The sequence below is a fragment of the Typopeltis vanoorti genome, chromosome 6 (assembly GCF_054136105.1).
Source record: "Typopeltis vanoorti isolate ZY-2024b chromosome 6, IOZ_Tvanoo_1.0, whole genome shotgun sequence".
Taxonomy (NCBI): Eukaryota; Metazoa; Arthropoda; class Arachnida; order Uropygi; family Thelyphonidae; genus Typopeltis; species Typopeltis vanoorti.
Genome location: NC_143554.1, coordinates 69,143,083 through 69,163,210, shown reverse-complemented (window position 1 = coordinate 69,163,210; position 20,128 = coordinate 69,143,083). Strand labels below are relative to the sequence as shown.

Below are 20,128 nucleotides of genomic sequence, written 5' to 3'. Positions count from 1 at the left end.
CCTGTCTTGCCTACCTCTACCTCACACCATACGCTCTCAAAATCATTTGTCTCACTTCCTTCCAAATTCTCCAATCTTAGAGGACATAGGTCATCACTTATCATAAGCAGCACCCCACCACCACCACGCTTTCCCCTCCTATCCTGACGAAAAATGCTATACCCAGCGACTTCTATTCCTGTTGTTATATCCCCTTCTGTCAACCACGTCTCAGTGATCGCAATAATTTTTGGCCAGGCTGATGCTATCTGCGCCACCAATTCCTCTCCCTTATTCCGGATACTCCTGGCACTAGTATAAAGCATATAAATGCCATTGTTTCTATACCTAGCATTATCCCTTCTAGACTCCACCGGGCTCAGTGTTACCTGACATTGTCTCCCTTCTCCCAAGTATCCATTCCCACAAGAGGCCACCCCTGCTATCATCCTCCCTGGGACACACTGACTCGTTCAGAACAGCAATCTCTCCTGATGCCTACGTCCCTCCTCATTCAAATGTAAACGGTCTCTCGCATACAATTCCTCTCTTTCCTCAAACGCACTCCAAGCATCCACATATACCAGTCCTCTCTTGTCACACATTCTCGCTATTATGCCATTCAATATCACCACTCTTCTGCTCAGCTCATCATTATCATACCTAGGCAACACGCACACTATTTTTCCTCTCTCTGTCTTCTTCCGTACAGTCTCAAGCAAAAATCTCATATCTCTCGCTGCCCGACTTACATTACCACTCAAGTCATTCGTTCCTACCATCACAATCATCTCATCCACCCTTTCACCTATCTTAATTGCCATAGCCACTCTTTCTATTGTTCCTCTTGGCAAACACTCCTCACACATCCTATCTTGAACACCATGGATCATTGAGTCGCCATACATTATACCTCTTACTATTCCCTCGCTCCTATTGTTTCCATTCTCTCCTCTTCTTTCATTCCCATACCTCTCTCTTCTACTGTTTCCATTCTCTCCTCTTCTAGCACTCCCATACATCTCTCTCATTCCCTCTCTCTCCTACTGTTTCCATTTTCTCCACTTCTAGCACTTCCATATCCCTCTCTCATTCTGTCTCTCCTACTACTGTTTCCATCCTCTCGTCTTCTAGCATTCCCATACCTCTCTCTCATTCCATCTCTCCTACCGTTTCCATTCTCTCCTCTTCTAGCACTTCCATATCTCTCTCTCATTCCATCTCTCCTACTGTTTCCATCTTCTCATCTGCTAGCATTCCCATACCTTTCTCTCATTCCCTCTCTTCTACTGTTTCCATTCTCTCCTCTTCTAGCACCCCCATAACTCTCACTCATACTCCCTAAATTCTCTCTCTCTCCTACTCTGATTCGCCTTGCATTTATCTCTTCCATTCTCCTAATCTTATCTTTCATACTTCTGCTCTCATTCACAAGACATTCCACCTCCTCTTTCAACTCATCTATCTCCCTCTGCAGGTCAGTCACTCTTTATCTAAATTCACTCTCCCAAACAAAACCATCTCCTAAACTTTCACAGTCACTCACACCTTCCACACTCTCAACTATTATTTTCTCATTCTCTCCTATCACACTACTTGTCTTCCTACATTCATTCCCCGTTCCTGGAGCAACAAAGTCGGATATCAATATATCTAATGTACTTATTTCCTCCAACTGCCTGCATTTTGCGCACATACGCTCTCTCCACTCTCTTTAACAAGCCACATATGTAATTCCCGAGACGCATACATGCCGCAAGTACTGCATGCCACAAAGTCCCTTATGATATTGCTAATAATTGAGTTCTTAAATGGCGGAGGACTTGGCGTTACGCCACTTGTGACTGCTTCTGAATCCACCATCATTCCTTACTGCCGAGTAGCGTAATCTTTAATAATTATTCAATTAATAAATAAGAGCAAAAAAAAAAGTACAAACATCAGAACATTTAAGTACTAAATATAATTAAATAAAATGAAATATAACTAAATACAGTAACTTAGCTTCGTTTTGTCTTCCGCCGTTACGCGTTTGATTCCGACGAATATGAATTATTGTGTTTGTTTACAAATGCCAGAAGTATCAGAAATAAGGGAGATGAAATGGTTTCACTGATTAAGTTTATTTGGCCCCAAAATCATTGGAATAAGTGAAACATGGTTGAATAAAGATGATATTCTAACAGCAATGGAAAGATTCAGAACTTTTTGCAAGGATTGAAAGGACCAGAAGGGTGGGGGAAATGCTGCTGATGATGATGGCAGTGGAATTGTGTCCACTTAAGGTAGACATGAAAGAGGGAAATGGTAGCAATGGTTATGAGGCTATGTGGTGCAACGTGGAGGATGACAGGAAGACATATTTAGTTGGATGTTGCTATATGCCCGGAATGTGGAGAGTTGTGATGAAGAAATGTATAAACAACTTGGATTAGTGAACAAAGGAAGGGTAATTATTATGGGTGATTTTAATTATGGTTGTATAGATTGTAATGAAGAGATAGCATTTGGGAATAAGGAAAATAATTAATTTTCCTTATTTGCAATTTTTTTCAATTCAGTTTTCCTTATTTCTTGAGTTCTTTGAGAGATAGTATCTCAGGCAGCATGAAGGAAGGCACATGAGGATCGAGAGTTCTAGAGCTGATCATTTCATCAGAGGATGTAATTGAGAGTGGTTTCACACTTTCTTCCAGTTGGTGAAAGTGATCATTAAGTGATCAACTGGGTTGTGGCTACCCATATGCAGACTTGTGTGAGGAAAGGATATACATGGAATTATAAGGCTGGTGATTATGACAAATTTAAGAGACAGCTTGGAGCTATAACATGGAACGAGGAGTTGAGCGGTAAGGAAATAAATGCTGCGTTGGAACTGACAAAGAAATACCTAACAGTATTTCTTTGTCAAATGGATTCTGAAGGCCAAAAGGCTAAATATGGTAGATGTAAAATGGATGAATGTGGAACTTAAGCATGAAATCTGGAAAAAGAAGGTACTTTGGATGAAGTACGAGATGAATAATGATAATAATCAGTTACATGAAGAGTATAAAGAACAAGCCAGGTGAGTGACTCAGTTAGTAAGGAAAACGCAGGTGCAGTATGAACAGCAATTGGCAAATCAGGTGAAGAAAAATCCTAGAGAATTTTTTAGATATGTGGCAAGTAGAAGGAAGAATGATCATGGTAAGATAATGTTAATGGATGAAAGTGGAAGAATTATAACTGTTGCAGAAGACATTGTTGAGGTATTTAGTGATCAATTTATAAGAATGTTTCATCCTGATCAGGGTGAAATCATGAGCAACTTAAGTGTAGAGAACACATAGGAGAGGGTTGGCTTAATTGTGAGTGAGCAGGAGGTATTTGAGGAAATAAACAAACTTGATGTCAATAAGATGATAGGATTTGATGACATATCACCATGTATCTTAAGGGAATGTTCCAGGGAATTGGCAGTAGCATTGGCATGCCTGTTTAATAAGTCTTGCAATAGCACAGGTTCCAAGGGAGTGGAAGGAGGGTTAAATTGTTCTGTGTATAAAGGTGTTGATAAGGCTGTAGCTTCAAATTGGCCAATCTCTATATCTGGAGTTGTGGTGAAGGTACTGGAGTGATTGGTGAGAAGTAGGATACAGAAATGGGTTGATAAGAGTAATATTGTCTGTCGTTATCAGCATGTGTTTGTTAAAGTGAGATCATGTTTCACTAACTTACTTATGTACTATAACAAGGTGACAAATATCTTGGACAGGGTTATACAATTACAGTAGTGTACTTGCATTTTGCAAAAGTTTTTAATAGGCTGTAACCCAACAAGCTGGTAAATAAATTGAAACAGATGGGATTTAATAACAGGCTTCTGAGTTGGATCAGTGACTGGTTGTCAGATAGGTATCAGAAATTTGTATGTGGGGATGCAGTATCCCGAAAGAGGAAGTTTATTAGTGGTGTAGTTTATCAGGAGTGAGTTTTGAGACTATTGTTGTTCAATTTGTATGTTAATGATATTGGGATGGGTTTAACTAGTGATATGCAGCTGTTTGCAGATAATGCAAAACTGGGGAGAGCAATGCAGAGTCAAGTGGATATTATGGCCTTACAAGATGACTTGAATAGATTGAATGAATGGGGCAGGTAAGTGGAACTATCAGTTCAATGTTGCAAAGTATAAGGTTTTTAAATTTGGTAAGCAACAGTGGGATGAGAAGTGTACACTTGGTGGGGAAACTTTATGCACTAAAAAACAAGCACCTAAAATTCAGAGGCCACAAGTTGTGAAGATAATGGCAATGAAGTGGAGGACCCTGACATGCAGACATAGAGAGAGGTTATGATGCCATTGTATAGGGCCATGATCAGGCATCATATGGATTATTGTGCACATATTTGGTTGCTGGGTTTTCATTGTGATGTGGATATGTTGGAAAGGGTCCCGAGAAGATTCACAAAAGTGGTCAGTGGTCTTTGGAATGTGGAGTATGACAACAGATTGAGAGAATGTAAGTTGCAAAGCCTCGTGAATAAGAGGAAGGTGTGGGGGGGAGATAATGACTGTATAAGGAGGGTGTGTGTGTGTGTGTGTGTGTGTGTGTGTGTGTGTGTGTGTGTGTGTGTGTGTGTGTGAAATGCAAGCGACCAACACCATGATATGACATGCAACCCCAGATAATCTGACTCACTGAGAATTTGACTGTTGACGCCAGACAGTCAGGGTTGGATTTTTCCCCTGATCATCTTCGAACCATCTGTCTGCCATTGGCACTCTTCAGGTTAATCTTTTTCTCATCAGTAAAAATTACTCTTTTCCACTGAACAGTGGTTCATTTGGCATGCTCTTTGCACCAATTTAACCAAGCCTCATTTTTTTGGTTAACAAGGACTTCTTTTTAGGGTGTCTGACTATCAGTCCCTGTTGAATGAGTCTTCTCTTAACAGTTACAGAGCTTGCCACAACTCCTGTTTGTTCTTCCCAGTCCCATTTCAGGTCTCCGGATGACACATGGCAATTTTTGAGGAAGAGCTGCTTAAGAACTCGATCATGACATGGTGTAGATAATAGTTTTCTTCCTATCAGCAGATCTGGTTTCCTTTACTTTCGACAGCAGCTATAGTACAGTAGATTAACTACAGGACACCTTTTGGCTATTTCATGAGAGGAATATCCTCTCTATTCAAAGCTTGAATCACACTTTTTCTGTGAGGTGTTAACTGCAATTAACTAGCCATATCAATCTCAGCACAAAAATGTGAAAACTAGCTCTGGCTGTCTATTTATAGCATAAAAAATTCTGATACAATAACAGCAATGTTTTTGTGTCATGGATTAAGGACTGGGTTAAGGTAGTACAACATCGGGCAACTCGTAGCAAAGGTGGACCAAGCTAACATCACTCCTATCTCAGTATCTCCCATAATGCAAAAACACATCTCCTTGCGGATATGTATAATGTTATGCATTAAGGGAAGGGCCACTACCCAGACTAGTTTCGACCTTTATTGAGGTCTTTTCAGTGAGAGATAGGCCCAATAGTGGAGATACCAGTGGCCCTTCTCTTAATGCATAACATTATACATATCTGCAAGGAGATGTGTTTTGCATTATGGGAGATACTGAGATAGGAGTGATGTTAGCTTGGTACACCTTTGCTACAAGTTGCCCGTTGTTGTACTACCTTACCCCAGTCCTGAAGATATTTTCAGGCACAAACTTTGTTTGCTCACACTTGGATAAAGGATTAAACTAAAGTTATTATATTTTAAATGAAGCATTATTTTTATCCACATCAACCACTCCATCTGCATCAGAAGCAGATCAGTTGATTGAGAAATAACTATTGTTATGTTTCGATGTTGGTTTCTTTAATACTTCTTATTTAGATACTTTCAAAGTTATTACATTTTTTCCCCTTTTTGAATACAGACAGGTCATTTTTTTACAATGTTGTTTTTTTTAATTTTGTTATTACAGGAATGATACACCAACGTCTCAGGCTAATTATACTAGATTTTTTACTGAGGCTGATTTCAAGAGATTTTCAGGCATTTATATTGAAGGAATGAGATCACTGGCTGAGCGTTATCGACAGATGAGATCAAAAAATGAAGAGTTAAAAGGTGAAAGAAATGTGAAAGCAACACTCACAGAACCAGAGAAAGACTTAAGCAAAAATGAGAAAGAAACAGCATCAGATCCAAAAAGTGAAACCCAATTTTTGTCACCTCTGAGTCCAGATATGTATGTTTAGTAAGCTATTTATTGAAATTTTGTGTTTCTTATTTATAATCAGATCATATTTGTGTCTGTGCATGTGCGTGCATATACTGGGAATCCTAAAGGTACTATTCCCTCTGATTATTTCATGATTTTTGCAATCTAGTTTGATGCAATTTTCCAGAACACCATCAAACAGACTGAATAATTTGTTAGTCAAGTATGAAGGCTGTTGATTTTTGTAGTATATTTATGGAGAAGTAATTATATATATATATATATATATAATAAAAGCCAGTGTAATGTAATGTAACCCAGTGGAAGTAGTGTTTGCACCCAAATGCTAATCTGCCTGAAGAAAGACCTAAGTTCATTTCTACTCGCCTGACTAGAGGAACTTTTTCTAACCCTTTTCTTCGATCGGTTCACGAGTTAGTCAATTTCTGGATTGGGTGCATGAGCTTTTTCTCCTGGACACTAAATTTAAGAAAATTGTTCATAGACCCCACACTATTTTAGTCAGTAAATATAGTGTTAGGGACCATGAAATGGGGGCACTTGTCAGCCATCTGTTCACTGGATGCCATTTATAATTTGTGGTAATCTTGGGCCAGCTATCTCTTATTGGCTACCATTGAAGATTGGACTGTCCCCTCGGTCACAGCCTTGCCTACTCCCTATAGGACAATAAAAGGTGTTAGCAGATTTTTTTTATTATATATATATATATATATACACACACACACACACTCACACACACACACACACAGTAATCTGTGTATGTATTTGTGCATGTATCTGACCTTCAAAACAGGGATCCTTCAGTTAACTGATCCTTATGTGTCAACCAACTTCTGATACAGAACCATGTAATTGTACTTCAATTATCAGAACTGCAAATTTCTATCCCTGTGTGGTTGATAAACAGTAAATTACTGTGTGTGTGTGTGTGTGTGTGTTCGTTCCCTACAGATGAGAGGCTGCACGGCCTATATAGCAAATAAATGTGGCATGTGGGCTAGTTGAATTGATTCGATTTACCAGTATGATACAGGATGATACAGGAAAGAGGCATTTGTGGTAACACACACTCTCTTGTATTCTATTTTATGTATATAGAAATATTCTTCCTTTCTGATATGAAAGAAAGAATATGAAGTGAAAGCATAATTTAATTTTTAATAGGCATGTTCACATTTAATAGAAAAATAATCACAAAGTTTATTTTTTGTAAATGTTGCAAATTAATGATATTGTCAAGTTTCCTTCCTCTAATGTATTTCAGATTTATGAGCAGATGTTTGCTTCTTATAATCATAGTAGTCTGGTCTGCTAAACTTGCTATTTTTTTTTTTTTTTATGTTATACATGTTTTATGAAAATAAGTTAGCTTTCTTTGATAAGGGATAAGAAAAGTATATTATAAATCGCAGTTTAGTAAAAATATCACTTCATTAACACTGCTTTCAAAACTATACAGAAGTTGTTGTTATCATTAATTTGTGGGTTGCAAAAATTGGTTGATAGGCAGAGGAGGGGAGATATGATTGAGACATTCAAATTACTGAAGGGTTTCTATAAAATTAATTCAGAAGATATTTTTGAGAACAGGGCTGGTTGTGGGAGGACTAGGGGACATCCATGGAAACTTGGCAAAAGTGTGGTTAGTAAAGGTGTTAGAGCTGGGTTCTTTACTTTTAGAGTAGTGAATGAGTGGAATGCACTCCCTGAGTCTGTAGAGGATGCTGTGACAGTGAATGAGTTTAAGGCGAGGTATGATAGATACTGTATGAATGTCAGATAGTTGTGATGAATATGATTTGGGGCCTCCCTCGATGAGTCTAATGACTCCCTGGAGTTGCCCGTAATAATAGTAATAATAGTAGTAATAGTAATTAAATTAAGAGAAAGTGAGATATTCTAAAGTTCAAAAACATTAAGAAATACCAAGTAATAAAGGAGAACATTAATTATGATATACAGTGGTTTGATATTTTACAAATAAAAGCTGTGCGTGAAGTCTGTATATGCTGATTTCAAACATAATGACAGAAAGTCCCCCCCCCCCCCCCCTCAGAAATGTATGACATTTTTCCACCAACAAGAATGTTAGTGGAAAAATTACTAATATTTTTAAATAACAGTTTTAAATAACAAAATAGCCAATCATACCTATGAATGGAATAACAGGAATTCTATAACCACTTATAAATGTTTCATGTCGATATTTTAATGAAGAAATGTAATAAATAATTAAGTGTGCTTAAGGGATTCTGTCAAAGCTGTATAGCTGAGAGGAATGCAGAGAACCGACCAGGACTTCTGACCTAATGTCCAATCCTCCTCATCTTCTGGTGCACCCTGTTAAGTATCTACCCGGATACTGAATGAATGAGAATGGGCTGCCAATTTAGGATTTAGCTGACCAAATTGTATTCTTATTGGCTTAAACCACAGTATAACATTATGGTACAACATGACCAGAATCTCATGCTGGCTGGGGTGTCACCCAGTTAAACAAGGCCACCATTTTCGCCAGGGAAACAGTGTGAACAGTGAGAAATCAGTTACTGGAACAAATCCTGAAACACACCCCAACTTAACATCGCCAGAATTCAAGATCGGTACTATCAACATAAGAAGCCTGAATGGCAAAGAAATGGAGCTGGCTGAGGAATTGGAAGAAGTACCAGATCGACATAATAGAGGTTATTGAAACAAACAAGACAAAAACTGGTGAGATCTTTCTAAGCAATAAATACAAAATGTTATTTTCAGGCAATAACAATCAGGGAAAAGAAGGAATAGCTATAGTATTCAACAATAAATAGGAGGCTAATCTTCTTGAAAGGAAGACGATATCCAGTAGAGTGATGTGGGCAGATATCAGAATGGACAATGAGACTTATTTGTGCCTATGATCCCACAGAGGGTTCTCTGGGACCATAAGGCAGAGGTTGAGGAAATTTTTTGAGGCTTTAGAGAAAAGAACTGACACAATGCAAAAAGATAAGTTGGTCATTTTTGGGATCTGAATAACAGAAGAGGAAATGATTGTCAGACATACAGGTATATTTTTGGAAAATTTGGTTAAAAGTGCAAAGCTAATAATAATGGCAAATAGCTTGGATTTCTGCTCAGGACATGGACTGGTTATTACTAACACAATATTACTACATAAAAAATGTGCATAAATTCACATGGAGAAAAGAGCAAGGAATAAGAAAATCTCATTGACCATGTTATTGTTGATAGTGATGTTTTCTCAATGGTGCAGGACACTGAGTGTACAGAGGATTTAAAATTGTAAGTGATCACCATTTAGTCTTAAGCAGGATAAAATTGAATTCCATATCGAAAAGAAGAACATTTAACAAAGTTTTAAAGTAAATAAAACTTGAGCAGCTCTCAGATATGAACTGTAGACTAAAATACACAAACATTATTCAAGAAAAAATGAAAGAGTTTGAGAACAGGAACCAAACCTTGGAGATTCAGTGCCAAGCCTGAAGAAAATGTTGATTGTGATTCAACCAGAGAGGCATGTGGTGAGGTTGTCTGCAAGGATAGAAAAATCAGAACTCCATGGTAATCACAGGAAGTTAAAGAGGTAGAGAAGAAAAAGAAGAAAGTATATTGAAAGTTCCTGGTGAATAATTCAGCTTGTGCTCTTGGAGAATACAGAGACAAACGTAAGAAAGCTAAACACTGTGTAAAACTAGCTAAACCAAAGGCATGGGAAGATTTTGGCAAGAACATAGAAAATGTCAGGAAGGTGGTAAAATATTCTGGAGGCTGTTGAAAAAGCTCAAAAATGGAAGAAAGAGTACTGTAAAAGGGATTAGAGATAATAAAGGTGACATGAAAACTGGAGAAAAAGATATCCTTGATGTATGGAGTAATTTCTTTGTAAAATTTCTAAATGAAACAAGCAGTAACGGCGTAGTAATAAGAAACACTTAACAGGCATTCGATCAGGAATACATATCCATACTTGAAGTAGAAAAAGCCACCAAAATCCTAAAATGTAGAAATGCAGCAAGAGTAAATGATATTCGACCAGAAATGCTCAAGTATGAAGGTTTAAAAGTTCTGCAACAGATGCACTGCATAGTTCAGAAGGCCCTTGACAGAGGGACAAATTCCAGATGATTGGAGCAGAGCTCTCATACTACCCATATACAAAAAAGAGAAATAAAACTGAATGTGAGAATTAAAGAGATATTTCCCTACTGAATATTCCTGGAAAGATTTTTGCAAGTATTCTTGAGAAATGGTTGAGAAGGATTGTGGAAGAAAGCTTGGTGAAGAAAAAGCTGTATTCATGCCAAATAGAGGCTGTTAGAATCAGATTTTCACTTTATGACAAATAATTGAGAAATTGTGGGAATATAACAAAGATATGTATTTAAGTTTTTTTGTAAATCTGGAAAAGGCATATAACGAGATGCCAAGAGAAAAGCTATTCAAAACACTATAGTTCTATGGTGTCAGGGAGGGCATTATATCAAGCAATACTTGGTCTTTATTTGAGTTGTAAATCAGCAGTTAGAATTGAGGAAAATACAGAAAGATGGTTTGATATTAAATCTGGTCTCAGACAAGGATGTACATTATCTCCTCTTATTCATTATCTATATGGATCACATTATGAAGAAAAGTGATATTAAACCTGATACCAAAATTAGAGATGTTAATATCAGCTCTTTACTTTATGCAGATGATGTTTTACTTCTAAATAAATCCAGTGCAAGTCTGCAAGTTTTCCTGACTAAATTGAATAACTTGTAATAAATTTGGTATGAAAATCAACTAGAATACAAAGGCAATGAAAATAGGCAGAAGCATTGAAAATATCAACTGCTGTGAATGGAGAACCTAGAAGAAGTTAAACATTTCAGCTTATTAGGCACGATTTTTAGTGAAGATTTAAATATGGAAATAGACAACAGAATCAACAAAGCTGGTATAGTAGGAAGTCAACTGAATAAATTTATATGGAATTAGAGTGAAATTAGTCAAAACACTAAATTAGCTGTATACAAGACATTGTTCAACCCAGTTTTAACTTATGGATCTGAGAGCTGGGTTAGAAATAAAACACTTGACTAAAGAGTAGACTACAGATATGAGAGTCCTGAGAAATATTAGGGGCATGAACAAATGGCATCCATGCCAATATCACATTAAAAATGAGGATATTAGAAAAGAACTTGACATTGTTAGCATCCAGGAATATTTTAGCAGAGCCAGTCTCAGGTGGTATGGTTACTTAAACAGAATGGGCAAGAAAAGATTAGCCAAACAAGTGTTCTCTGCCAGGTTTGCAGAAAAAGGAAACAGGGGAAGACCACGGTATAGGTGGATTGATACAGTAAAAAGTGCCTTAGATGACAGAAATATAAGATCTGATAATGTTGGAGTCTTGACAGGTAACAGATTGATTTGGAGGAAAATTGTAGATAGGAAGTTAGTAATGATGTAAGTTTTTCATGTATTACTATCATATCCTGTACACCCCTAGAGTGTACATGTCAGGAATTTTATAATGATGGTGATGTGCTTATTGCTATTCCATTCTTATTACTTAGCTTGTAACTACTGTTAACATCCTGCTAATTAGAACCACCATGCTTTCTCTCATCTTGCCAATCATAGTAGATGTAGAATATAAATGAGCTGCAATTTGCACTTAATTTCATCAAAATAAAACTAGGCTTCTTTTAGTTTGGTTTTATTTTGATTTTGTTGTAGTGTTATACAGACTTTCCAGTTTTTATTTCATTCAAGTTTAAATAAACTTATTTTTTGGATGAACTGCTTATTTTAAAGTTTGGTGATGAGAGCAAGCCACATGCCCTTCAAAGTTAGTTAGGCTTGCATTGAAACCTTACAATTATGAAGTCAAGCAGAAGAAAGTATGCCCTTGGCATTCCTGTGATATGGCATTAACCAAAGACCTGTACTGGCAGTTGTTACTTTCCTTGCAGTAATATATTGGTACAGCACTAAAATTCAACATGATTTCTTACCTGGCATATTGCATGTGCAGTAAATACTTCATGGAGCCAAATTCCTCTTCACCTCTCCTAAAATATATTGGCATCTGGTAGTTTTTTATTCCGGAGAATGCAAAATATATTTCAGAAGAGGATGTATCTTACAAATTTCTGCAAAGGCATTAAAACCTTTTTATATGTGAGCTAAACAGTGTATTGTTTTATTTGCTCTGTCAAGAAAGGCTTTAATGTTATGTTTGTTTGCTAGCTTTTCTTGTCTTTGATAAACAAATTTGAATAAAAAGTACAGTTTGATCATGTGTTTTTATTCAAATTGCTGTTATAACACTGAATGAACAACCATGAGGAAAATAAGCTACAAGTGAATATACTCATGAGAATGCAAAATATATTTCAGAAGAGGATGTATCTTACAAATTACTGCAAAGGCATTAAAACCTTTTTACATGTGAGCTAAACAGCGTATTGTTTTATTTGCTCTGTCAAGAAAGGCTTTAATGTTATGTTTGTTTGCTAGCTTTTCTTGTCTTTGATAAACAAATTTGAATAAAAAGTACAGTTTGATCATGTGCTTTTATTCAAATTGCTGTTATAACACTGAATGAACAACCATGAGGAAAATAAGCTACAAGTGAATATACTCAGGCCAACTTATACATAAGAGCTGTGTTACTCAGTATAGTCTGCCCACAGTTGAGAGAACTGTAGCTGGCAGAGTGCCAAGAAGAGTCAATTCATGTTGAATGGGAGAAAAGAACAAAGGATTACGAATTCATCACCAACATGCAAAATCACATACATTATACATAAAATTTTCCAACTGTTATACAAGCAAAATAGTTACTACTTTAAAAACTAGAATGTTCATAAAAGAAAAGCTAATTTTCTGACGTGTAATAATAAACACTCATCCCACAAAACGGATTGATTACCCTATTATCGGAATGGATTTGCCTTCTTCTGCCACGAGCAGAAGTGTCGAGGGTTCTCTCATCTGTGTTCGAACTATATGTGGTTTATCTGCTATTTGTTTCCTCCCTACCCCATTGTATTAGTTGTTAGGCTAACATTCTGGCTATGGAGTTGGTTTCTCTTCAAGCATAAAATTGGTCTCAAACACATTTATTAGTAGTTACATACATTGTCCAGATATAACTTTGAATTTAGGTAATTCATGGAATTCTTGCTAGTGCCACTCTAGATACACTTAATGCTCTTAGTGGAAGATCAGTAATAATAAAGTAAGATTTTCGTATTTCCTGAGCTTGTGAAAAATTTCAACATGATAGAGGAAAATAAATATTATTTAAGAAATTAGCATGTTAAATCACTAAATCACTTATTGTTTTAAAATTTGTAGAATAGTGTAATTTTTATAAAATTAATAGTTGGCTTTAGATTTAGCAGAAGCTGTAAATATTTTATCATTCAAAGACTGGCCTGATATTGTTAACTATTGATAAAATGACAAGAGAGGATCAATCGTAAACTTTTTATTTTGAATGTTCTTTCTGTGCTTTGGGCAGTTTCCATTATATAGGTATGCAAAGTAAAGAGGATAAGGATATACATTACCTTTAGTTAGCTATTAGATAAGGCAATGAGCAAGTGTTTTCAAAATTTTTAAAGAAACATTTATGTAGAACTTTACTGATATTTCAGACTGATCTGCTTAGTTACAAAAGTTACATGAAGGAGTTGGTCTTGGCTTTGGATAAATTGATTTAGGAATTCTGTATGTTATTGTCACAGTTATTGTTATTCTTCTTTTGGTTTTACCAGTAGTTGACTTTTATTGTACTGCTTTTAGTCACTACTCATTACCAATTCAATCCTAAATTAACTGACCTTAATGTGATCCTATTTCCATCTGCATCCTTCTTAGTTTGAAATATCTAAATGGATGGCAGAACATACATCCTTTGGTTAAAAATAGATCTGGATTCAACTCTTCTCAATATGAGGAACATTTAAGAAGATGCTTTCAATTGATGTCAAGTTTGACCGGCTTCATATGGAAGTGGTAGACTCTAACTCTTGTGCTTTCTCTTGCCAATCAAGGCAAGTGTAAAAACACATCCAATTATCAGATGGACAAAATACATTTAATGGAGGAGGAATAATTAGATGAAGTGGAATAGAGTTAAGTCTGTGGCTACCAGCCAAATAATAGTAGCAATGGTAGTAGTAATATTTATAGCAGTAATACATTTGTGTTAAAATTCTAAATATTAATTTAGAATTGGAAAAAAACATGCAACTGTTTATAAAATTAAAAATTTTTTTTCTTTAAAAAAAAATCTCTTGTATTTGCAGTTTAAAAAAAATGATAAACTATAAGATTGACTTTCATCAGACAAGCTGTCAAGGCAAGTTCCACATTATGGCAACCAAAAGCAGTAATTTCATTGCACTGATCAAACTATAGTAATTATTTTTTAAAAACATATTTTCAAAGGAACATCTGGCTACAAAATTTCTAAGTCTATTAAACATCGAGAAGATTCAAACCAATGTTGCCAACTCAAATTTGTAAATGTTGCTACATATATTTATATTCTGATTATTTTTAAAAGCATCTTAAAACTAAATTTCTCTTTATTAGCTTGGTTTAATTTAATTTATTTTGTTTTAATCCTTTACCCAATGTGAGAAACAAAAGTTTGCATGTATCTTCATGCGAACTCTTGTTTGCTTACATTTGGGTAAAGGAATAAAACAAGAATATAATTTCTTCTCTGTTATAATTTAATTTGTAACAAAAAAAATAAAATAAAATAAATAAATAAAATATAAAGAATTGACAGTTAGTATATTTTATATCCGAGTTGGTTATGTATTGAAAGTTTTTTGAAAGTTTATACTAGTCTGGGTAGTGGCCCTTCCCTTAATGCATAACATTAGACATATCCGCAAGGAGATGTGTTTTGCATTATAGGAGATACTGAGACAGGAGTGTTGGTAGCTTGCTCCACCTTTGCAACGAGTTTCCCTGGTGTTGTACCACCTTACCTCCAGTCCTGAAGATACTTTCAGGCGCAAACTTTGTTTGCTCACACTTGGATAAAGGATTAAACTAAATTTATTATATTGGTTACGTACTTTTTCAGAATAACTAATCAAATGATATGAGAAATTCACAACTGATACAGCATCTAGAGTAACAGATTTAATAATGAAAAAAAAATTTAAACTACTACTTAATCATATATAAACAAGCATTTGATTATGCTTAATGGTTAGCTTATCTGCTCTCCAGTCAACAGGTTGTAGGTTTGAATCCTGGGGTGAGAATGGATGTTTGTGATTGTCTTTAGGTGAGAGGTGATTTTTATCAGCTGCTTATTGGCAGCCTGAAGCAGCTTGAAAAAGTTCCATGTTTGATCTTTAGAGCAGGGATCGGCAACCAGCAGGCCGCATGCAGCCCAAACGTGCATTTTTGGCAGCCCATAAAAGGTTGACCATACTTAGATGGCATGTGGCCCATATGATGAATTAATCAGTTTTGCAAAGAAGATGATAGTCGCATATGGAAGCACATACATTTGCGAACAAGCATTTTCTGCCATGAGTTTTAGAAAAAACAAATTTCTTCTCGACTGACTGATGAGTATTTGTATGCTTCGATTCCAATTTGCACCTCATGTTATAAAATGGATCTAGATAATTTGGCTAAGGGAAAATAATCACAAAAGTCACATTAAGCAGGGAGACACACACATATTTGATGCATAAACTATATTACTTTGTTTTTAAGTGATAATAATTTTTCGTTGAGTTTTATTTTCATGCTTGTTTCATATCTCGTACTTTAAATATTTCTGTGTTTCTTAAGATTGATATAATGAAAATTGATAACTTAAGTATTTTTTAACTCATTATTTTCTTTTAATTAAACGCTGTCTGCGCAGTTAGCCTAGTGGTTGTGCGCTTCGCAACCATATGACTGGGGAAGGAGTGTCCCAGGTTCGATTCCCATCGAAGATGTGAGGAATTTGAGGATCTTCCTCAGCCATAGCCAAGTTAACCGGTCTTGGGCGTGGGCAGTAAAGTTTTTTCCGCCAGTTTATCTGGCGTTTTTCATCCCGCAAGCAGGCAAACTGGCTCCGTGAACACGTACGGATCTACAACCATAAATACTTAACCCATTGGGGGTGGCTCAACTTGCTCCCAATAGGGACGGGGGAGGAAACTCCATACGAATGAATGAATGAATTAAACACTTGCGGCCCAATCCTTAAAAATAAAAGTTTAATGTGGCCCTCGAGTTTGAAAAGGTTGCCGACCCCTGCTCTAGAGCATGGTTTACTGATTATGTAGAAAATAAAAATACAGTAAATATATAAAATGAATAAAAACAGGAAAAATTACTTATCCCATTCATGGTACTAATGTACCATAGGTTTACAACCTTTCATGGATGAGTGTCACAATTAATGTAAATTTATAAAAGACAGTAATATGGTAATAACTGAAATGCATATTAAACAGAAGTAAAACAGATATACTCTCACTATCTGTATAACATATTTTTTTATGTCAAAATTAATGGAAATAACATAAACCATATCAGTGTGTTGAGATGTAATTTTCTCAACATCCAGGTTATTTCATCTGGAACAAGACTAAAGAACTTGAATGAAGTATGCCAAAAATATGATATGAAACTAAATTAGGGCCCCCCCCCCCCAAAAAAAAATATAGTGGGAAGACTCTGGTAAGTAGAGCAAGTAAGTAGTCACTTATTTGGCAGTCCTTATAACAGATAAACTACATGAAACCACTAAGGAGGGATAAGGATGGATAACAACAAACAGATCTTTAAAAATATGTAAGAACAACAAACTAGATGAACAGCAGAAAATAAAACTTTATAATACTGTTAAATCATGAAGAAATTGAAAGAAAAGACATTCTAGGCAGAAATTTTGGAGATGACTCAGAATGATAAAATGTACGGAAAGGAAAGGAAAACAAATGAAAATATGAAGGAAAAAAATATGAACTAAATTATCATGACAGAATTACATAAAAAAATTAATATATTTGAATGGAATTACATATTAACTAGAGAGGGAATAGAAATTAGTTTAATAAACTGAATTAAGTTAGTAAATTAATTTCTATTTCCACAGTGACTAACTGTAATTCTGTTTTAGTATAGACCACTCCAAGTACCATTAAAAATGCAACAACTAAAATAGTTTAGAGGCATCTGAAAAATTAACCAGATGGACTATTATACTTGTTATTAGGACAATTAGAGGGCTACAGATATAGAAGAAGCAAATGGATAGAAAATATTACTGAAGAGTAATACAGATATAAGTGCCTACAGGGAACTTTATTAATTAGACAGCATTGCATGCTCGTAGAGGGCTCAATCCTTCTGATTGACAGAAGGAGAATCATTGCATTAGAGGGTAATAATTTAGACTTTCTATAATAATTAACTTTAGTTTCTAGAAAAATCAATGTTTTAACATTCCAAAATAATAAAAACAGTGGAACATGGCTCAGATTCATAAGCTTCACTCACTTAATTGATTTTTTTAATTATGTTAATGTTACATGGAGAGAAGAGGCAAGGAATAAGAAAAGTCTCATTGACTTTTCTTATTACTTGCCTCTTCTCTCTATGTTGTTGATAGTGATGTTTTCTTCCTGGTGCAGGACACCAGAGTGTACAGAGGATTTGAAATTGGAAGTGATCACTATTTAGTCTTGAGCAGGATAAAATTGAATTTCATATTGAAAAGAATAACATGTAAGAAAGTTTTAAAGCAAATAAAAGTTGAGCAGCTCTCAGATGTGAACTGTAGACTAAAATATACAAAGATTATTGAAGAAAAAATGAAAGAGTTTGAGAACATGAATCAAACCCTGGAGATTCAGTGGCAAGCCTTGAAGAAAGCCCTGATTGATTCAGCTAGAGAGGTATGTGGTGAAGTTGTCTGCAAGGATAGAAAAATTAGAACTCCATGGTGGACACAGGAAGAAAGAGGCAGTGAAGGAAAAGAAGAAAGCATATTAAAAGTTCCTGGCAAATAAATCAGCTTGTGCTCCTAGAGAATACAGAGACAAATGTAAGAAAGCAAAACACTGTGTAAAACTAGCTAAACAAAAGTCATGGGAGGACTTTGGCAAGAACATAGAAAATAAATATCAAGAAGGTGGTAAGATATTCTGGAGGTTGTTGAAGAAGCTTAGAAATGGAGGAAAGAGTGCTGTATAAGGAGTTAGAGATGATAAAGGTGACACGAAAACAGGAGAAAAAGATATCCTTGAAGTATGGAGTAATTACTTTGAAAATCTGCTAAATGAAATAAGCAGTGATGACAGCACAGTGGTAAAAAACACTGACCAAGCATGCAGTCAGGAATACATATCCATACTTGAAGTAGAAAAAGCCATTAAAAGCTTAAAATGTGGAAAGGAAGCAGGAGTAGATGATATTCGACCAGAAATGCTGAAGTATGGTGGTATAAAAGTCTTACAGTGGCTGCACTGCATAGTTCAGAAAGCCTGGACAGAGAGATGAATTCCTGATGATTGGGGTAGAGCTCTCATAGTAGCCATATATAAAAAGGGAAATAAAACTGAATGTTAGAATTTCAGAGGTATTTCCCTACTAAGTGTTCCTGGCAAGATCTATACAAGCATACTTGAGAAACGGTTGAGAAGAATTGTGGAAGAAAAACTTGGTGAAGAACAGCTGGATTCAGGCCAAATAGAGGCTGTCAGGATCAGATCTTCACTTTACGACAAATAGTCGAGAAAGCATGGGAATATAACAAAGATCTGTATTTAAGTTTTGTCGATCTGGAAAAGGCATATTATAAGGTGCCAAGAGAGAAGCTATTCAATACGCTACAGTTATATGGTGTCAATGGGGCATTATATCAAGCAATACTTAGTGTTTATTTGAGTTGTAGGTCAGCAGTTAGAATTGAAAGAAGTATAGGAAGATAGTTTAACGTTAAATCTGGTGTGAGACAACGATGTACATTATCTCCTCTGTTATTCATTATCTATATGGATCACATTATGAAGGAAAGTGGTATTAAACATGATATCAAATTTGGAGATGTTAATGTCAGCTCTTTGCTTTATGCGGATGATGTTATACTTCTAAATAAATCTGCTACAAATCTGCAAGATTCTCTGACTAAATTGAATAACTGTTGTAATAGATAGTATGAAGGTCAGCAATAAAAAGACAAAGACAATGAAAATAGGTAGAATCATTGAAAATGTCAACTGTGTTGTGAATGGAGAATCTATGGAACAAGTAAAACATTTCAGCTACTTAGGCATGATTTTTAGTGAAGATGGTAAATTTAATATAGAAATAGACAACACAATCAGCAAAGCTGGTATGGTGGGAAGTCAATTGATTAAATTCATATGGAATAAGAGAGAAATTAGTCGGAACACTAAATTAGCTGTATACAAGACAGTGTTCAAACCAATTTTAACTTATGGATCTGAGAGCTGGGTCAGAAGTAAAACACTTGGCCAAAGACTAGAGACCGCAGATATGAGAGTCCTGAGAAAGATTAGAGGCTGAATAGATGGCATCAATGGCAATATCATATTAAAAATGAGGATATTAGGAAAGAACTTGACATTGTCAGCATGCAGGAATGCGTTAGCAGAGCTAATCTCAGGTGGTATGGTCACTTAAATAGAATGGGAGAGGAAAGATTAGCAAAACAGGTGTTCTCTGCTAGGTTGGCAGCAAAATAACCTAGAGGAAGACCAAGATATAGGTGGATTGATACGGTACAAAGTGCCTTAGACGATAGAAATATAAGATCTGATATTGTTGGAGTCTTGACAAGTAACAGACTGATTTGGAGGAAAATTGTAGATAGGAAGTTAGTAATGATGTAATTTTTTTCACGTAGTA

The 20,128-nt window shown here is 35.6% G+C and overlaps 1 protein-coding gene across 1 annotated transcript in view; it reads left to right on the top strand.

Moving 5' to 3' along the window:
- LOC150105519 (little elongation complex subunit 2-like) overlaps positions 1 to 20,128 on the top strand; it is a 294,381-nt gene that overhangs the window by 28,872 nt on the left and 245,381 nt on the right. Inside the window, exon 2 of the mRNA XM_090394868.1 lies at positions 5,954 to 6,220. Coding sequence (XP_090250994.1) covers positions 5,954 to 6,220 — 267 coding nt within the window. The remainder of the gene's footprint in view (positions 1 to 5,953; positions 6,221 to 20,128) is intronic.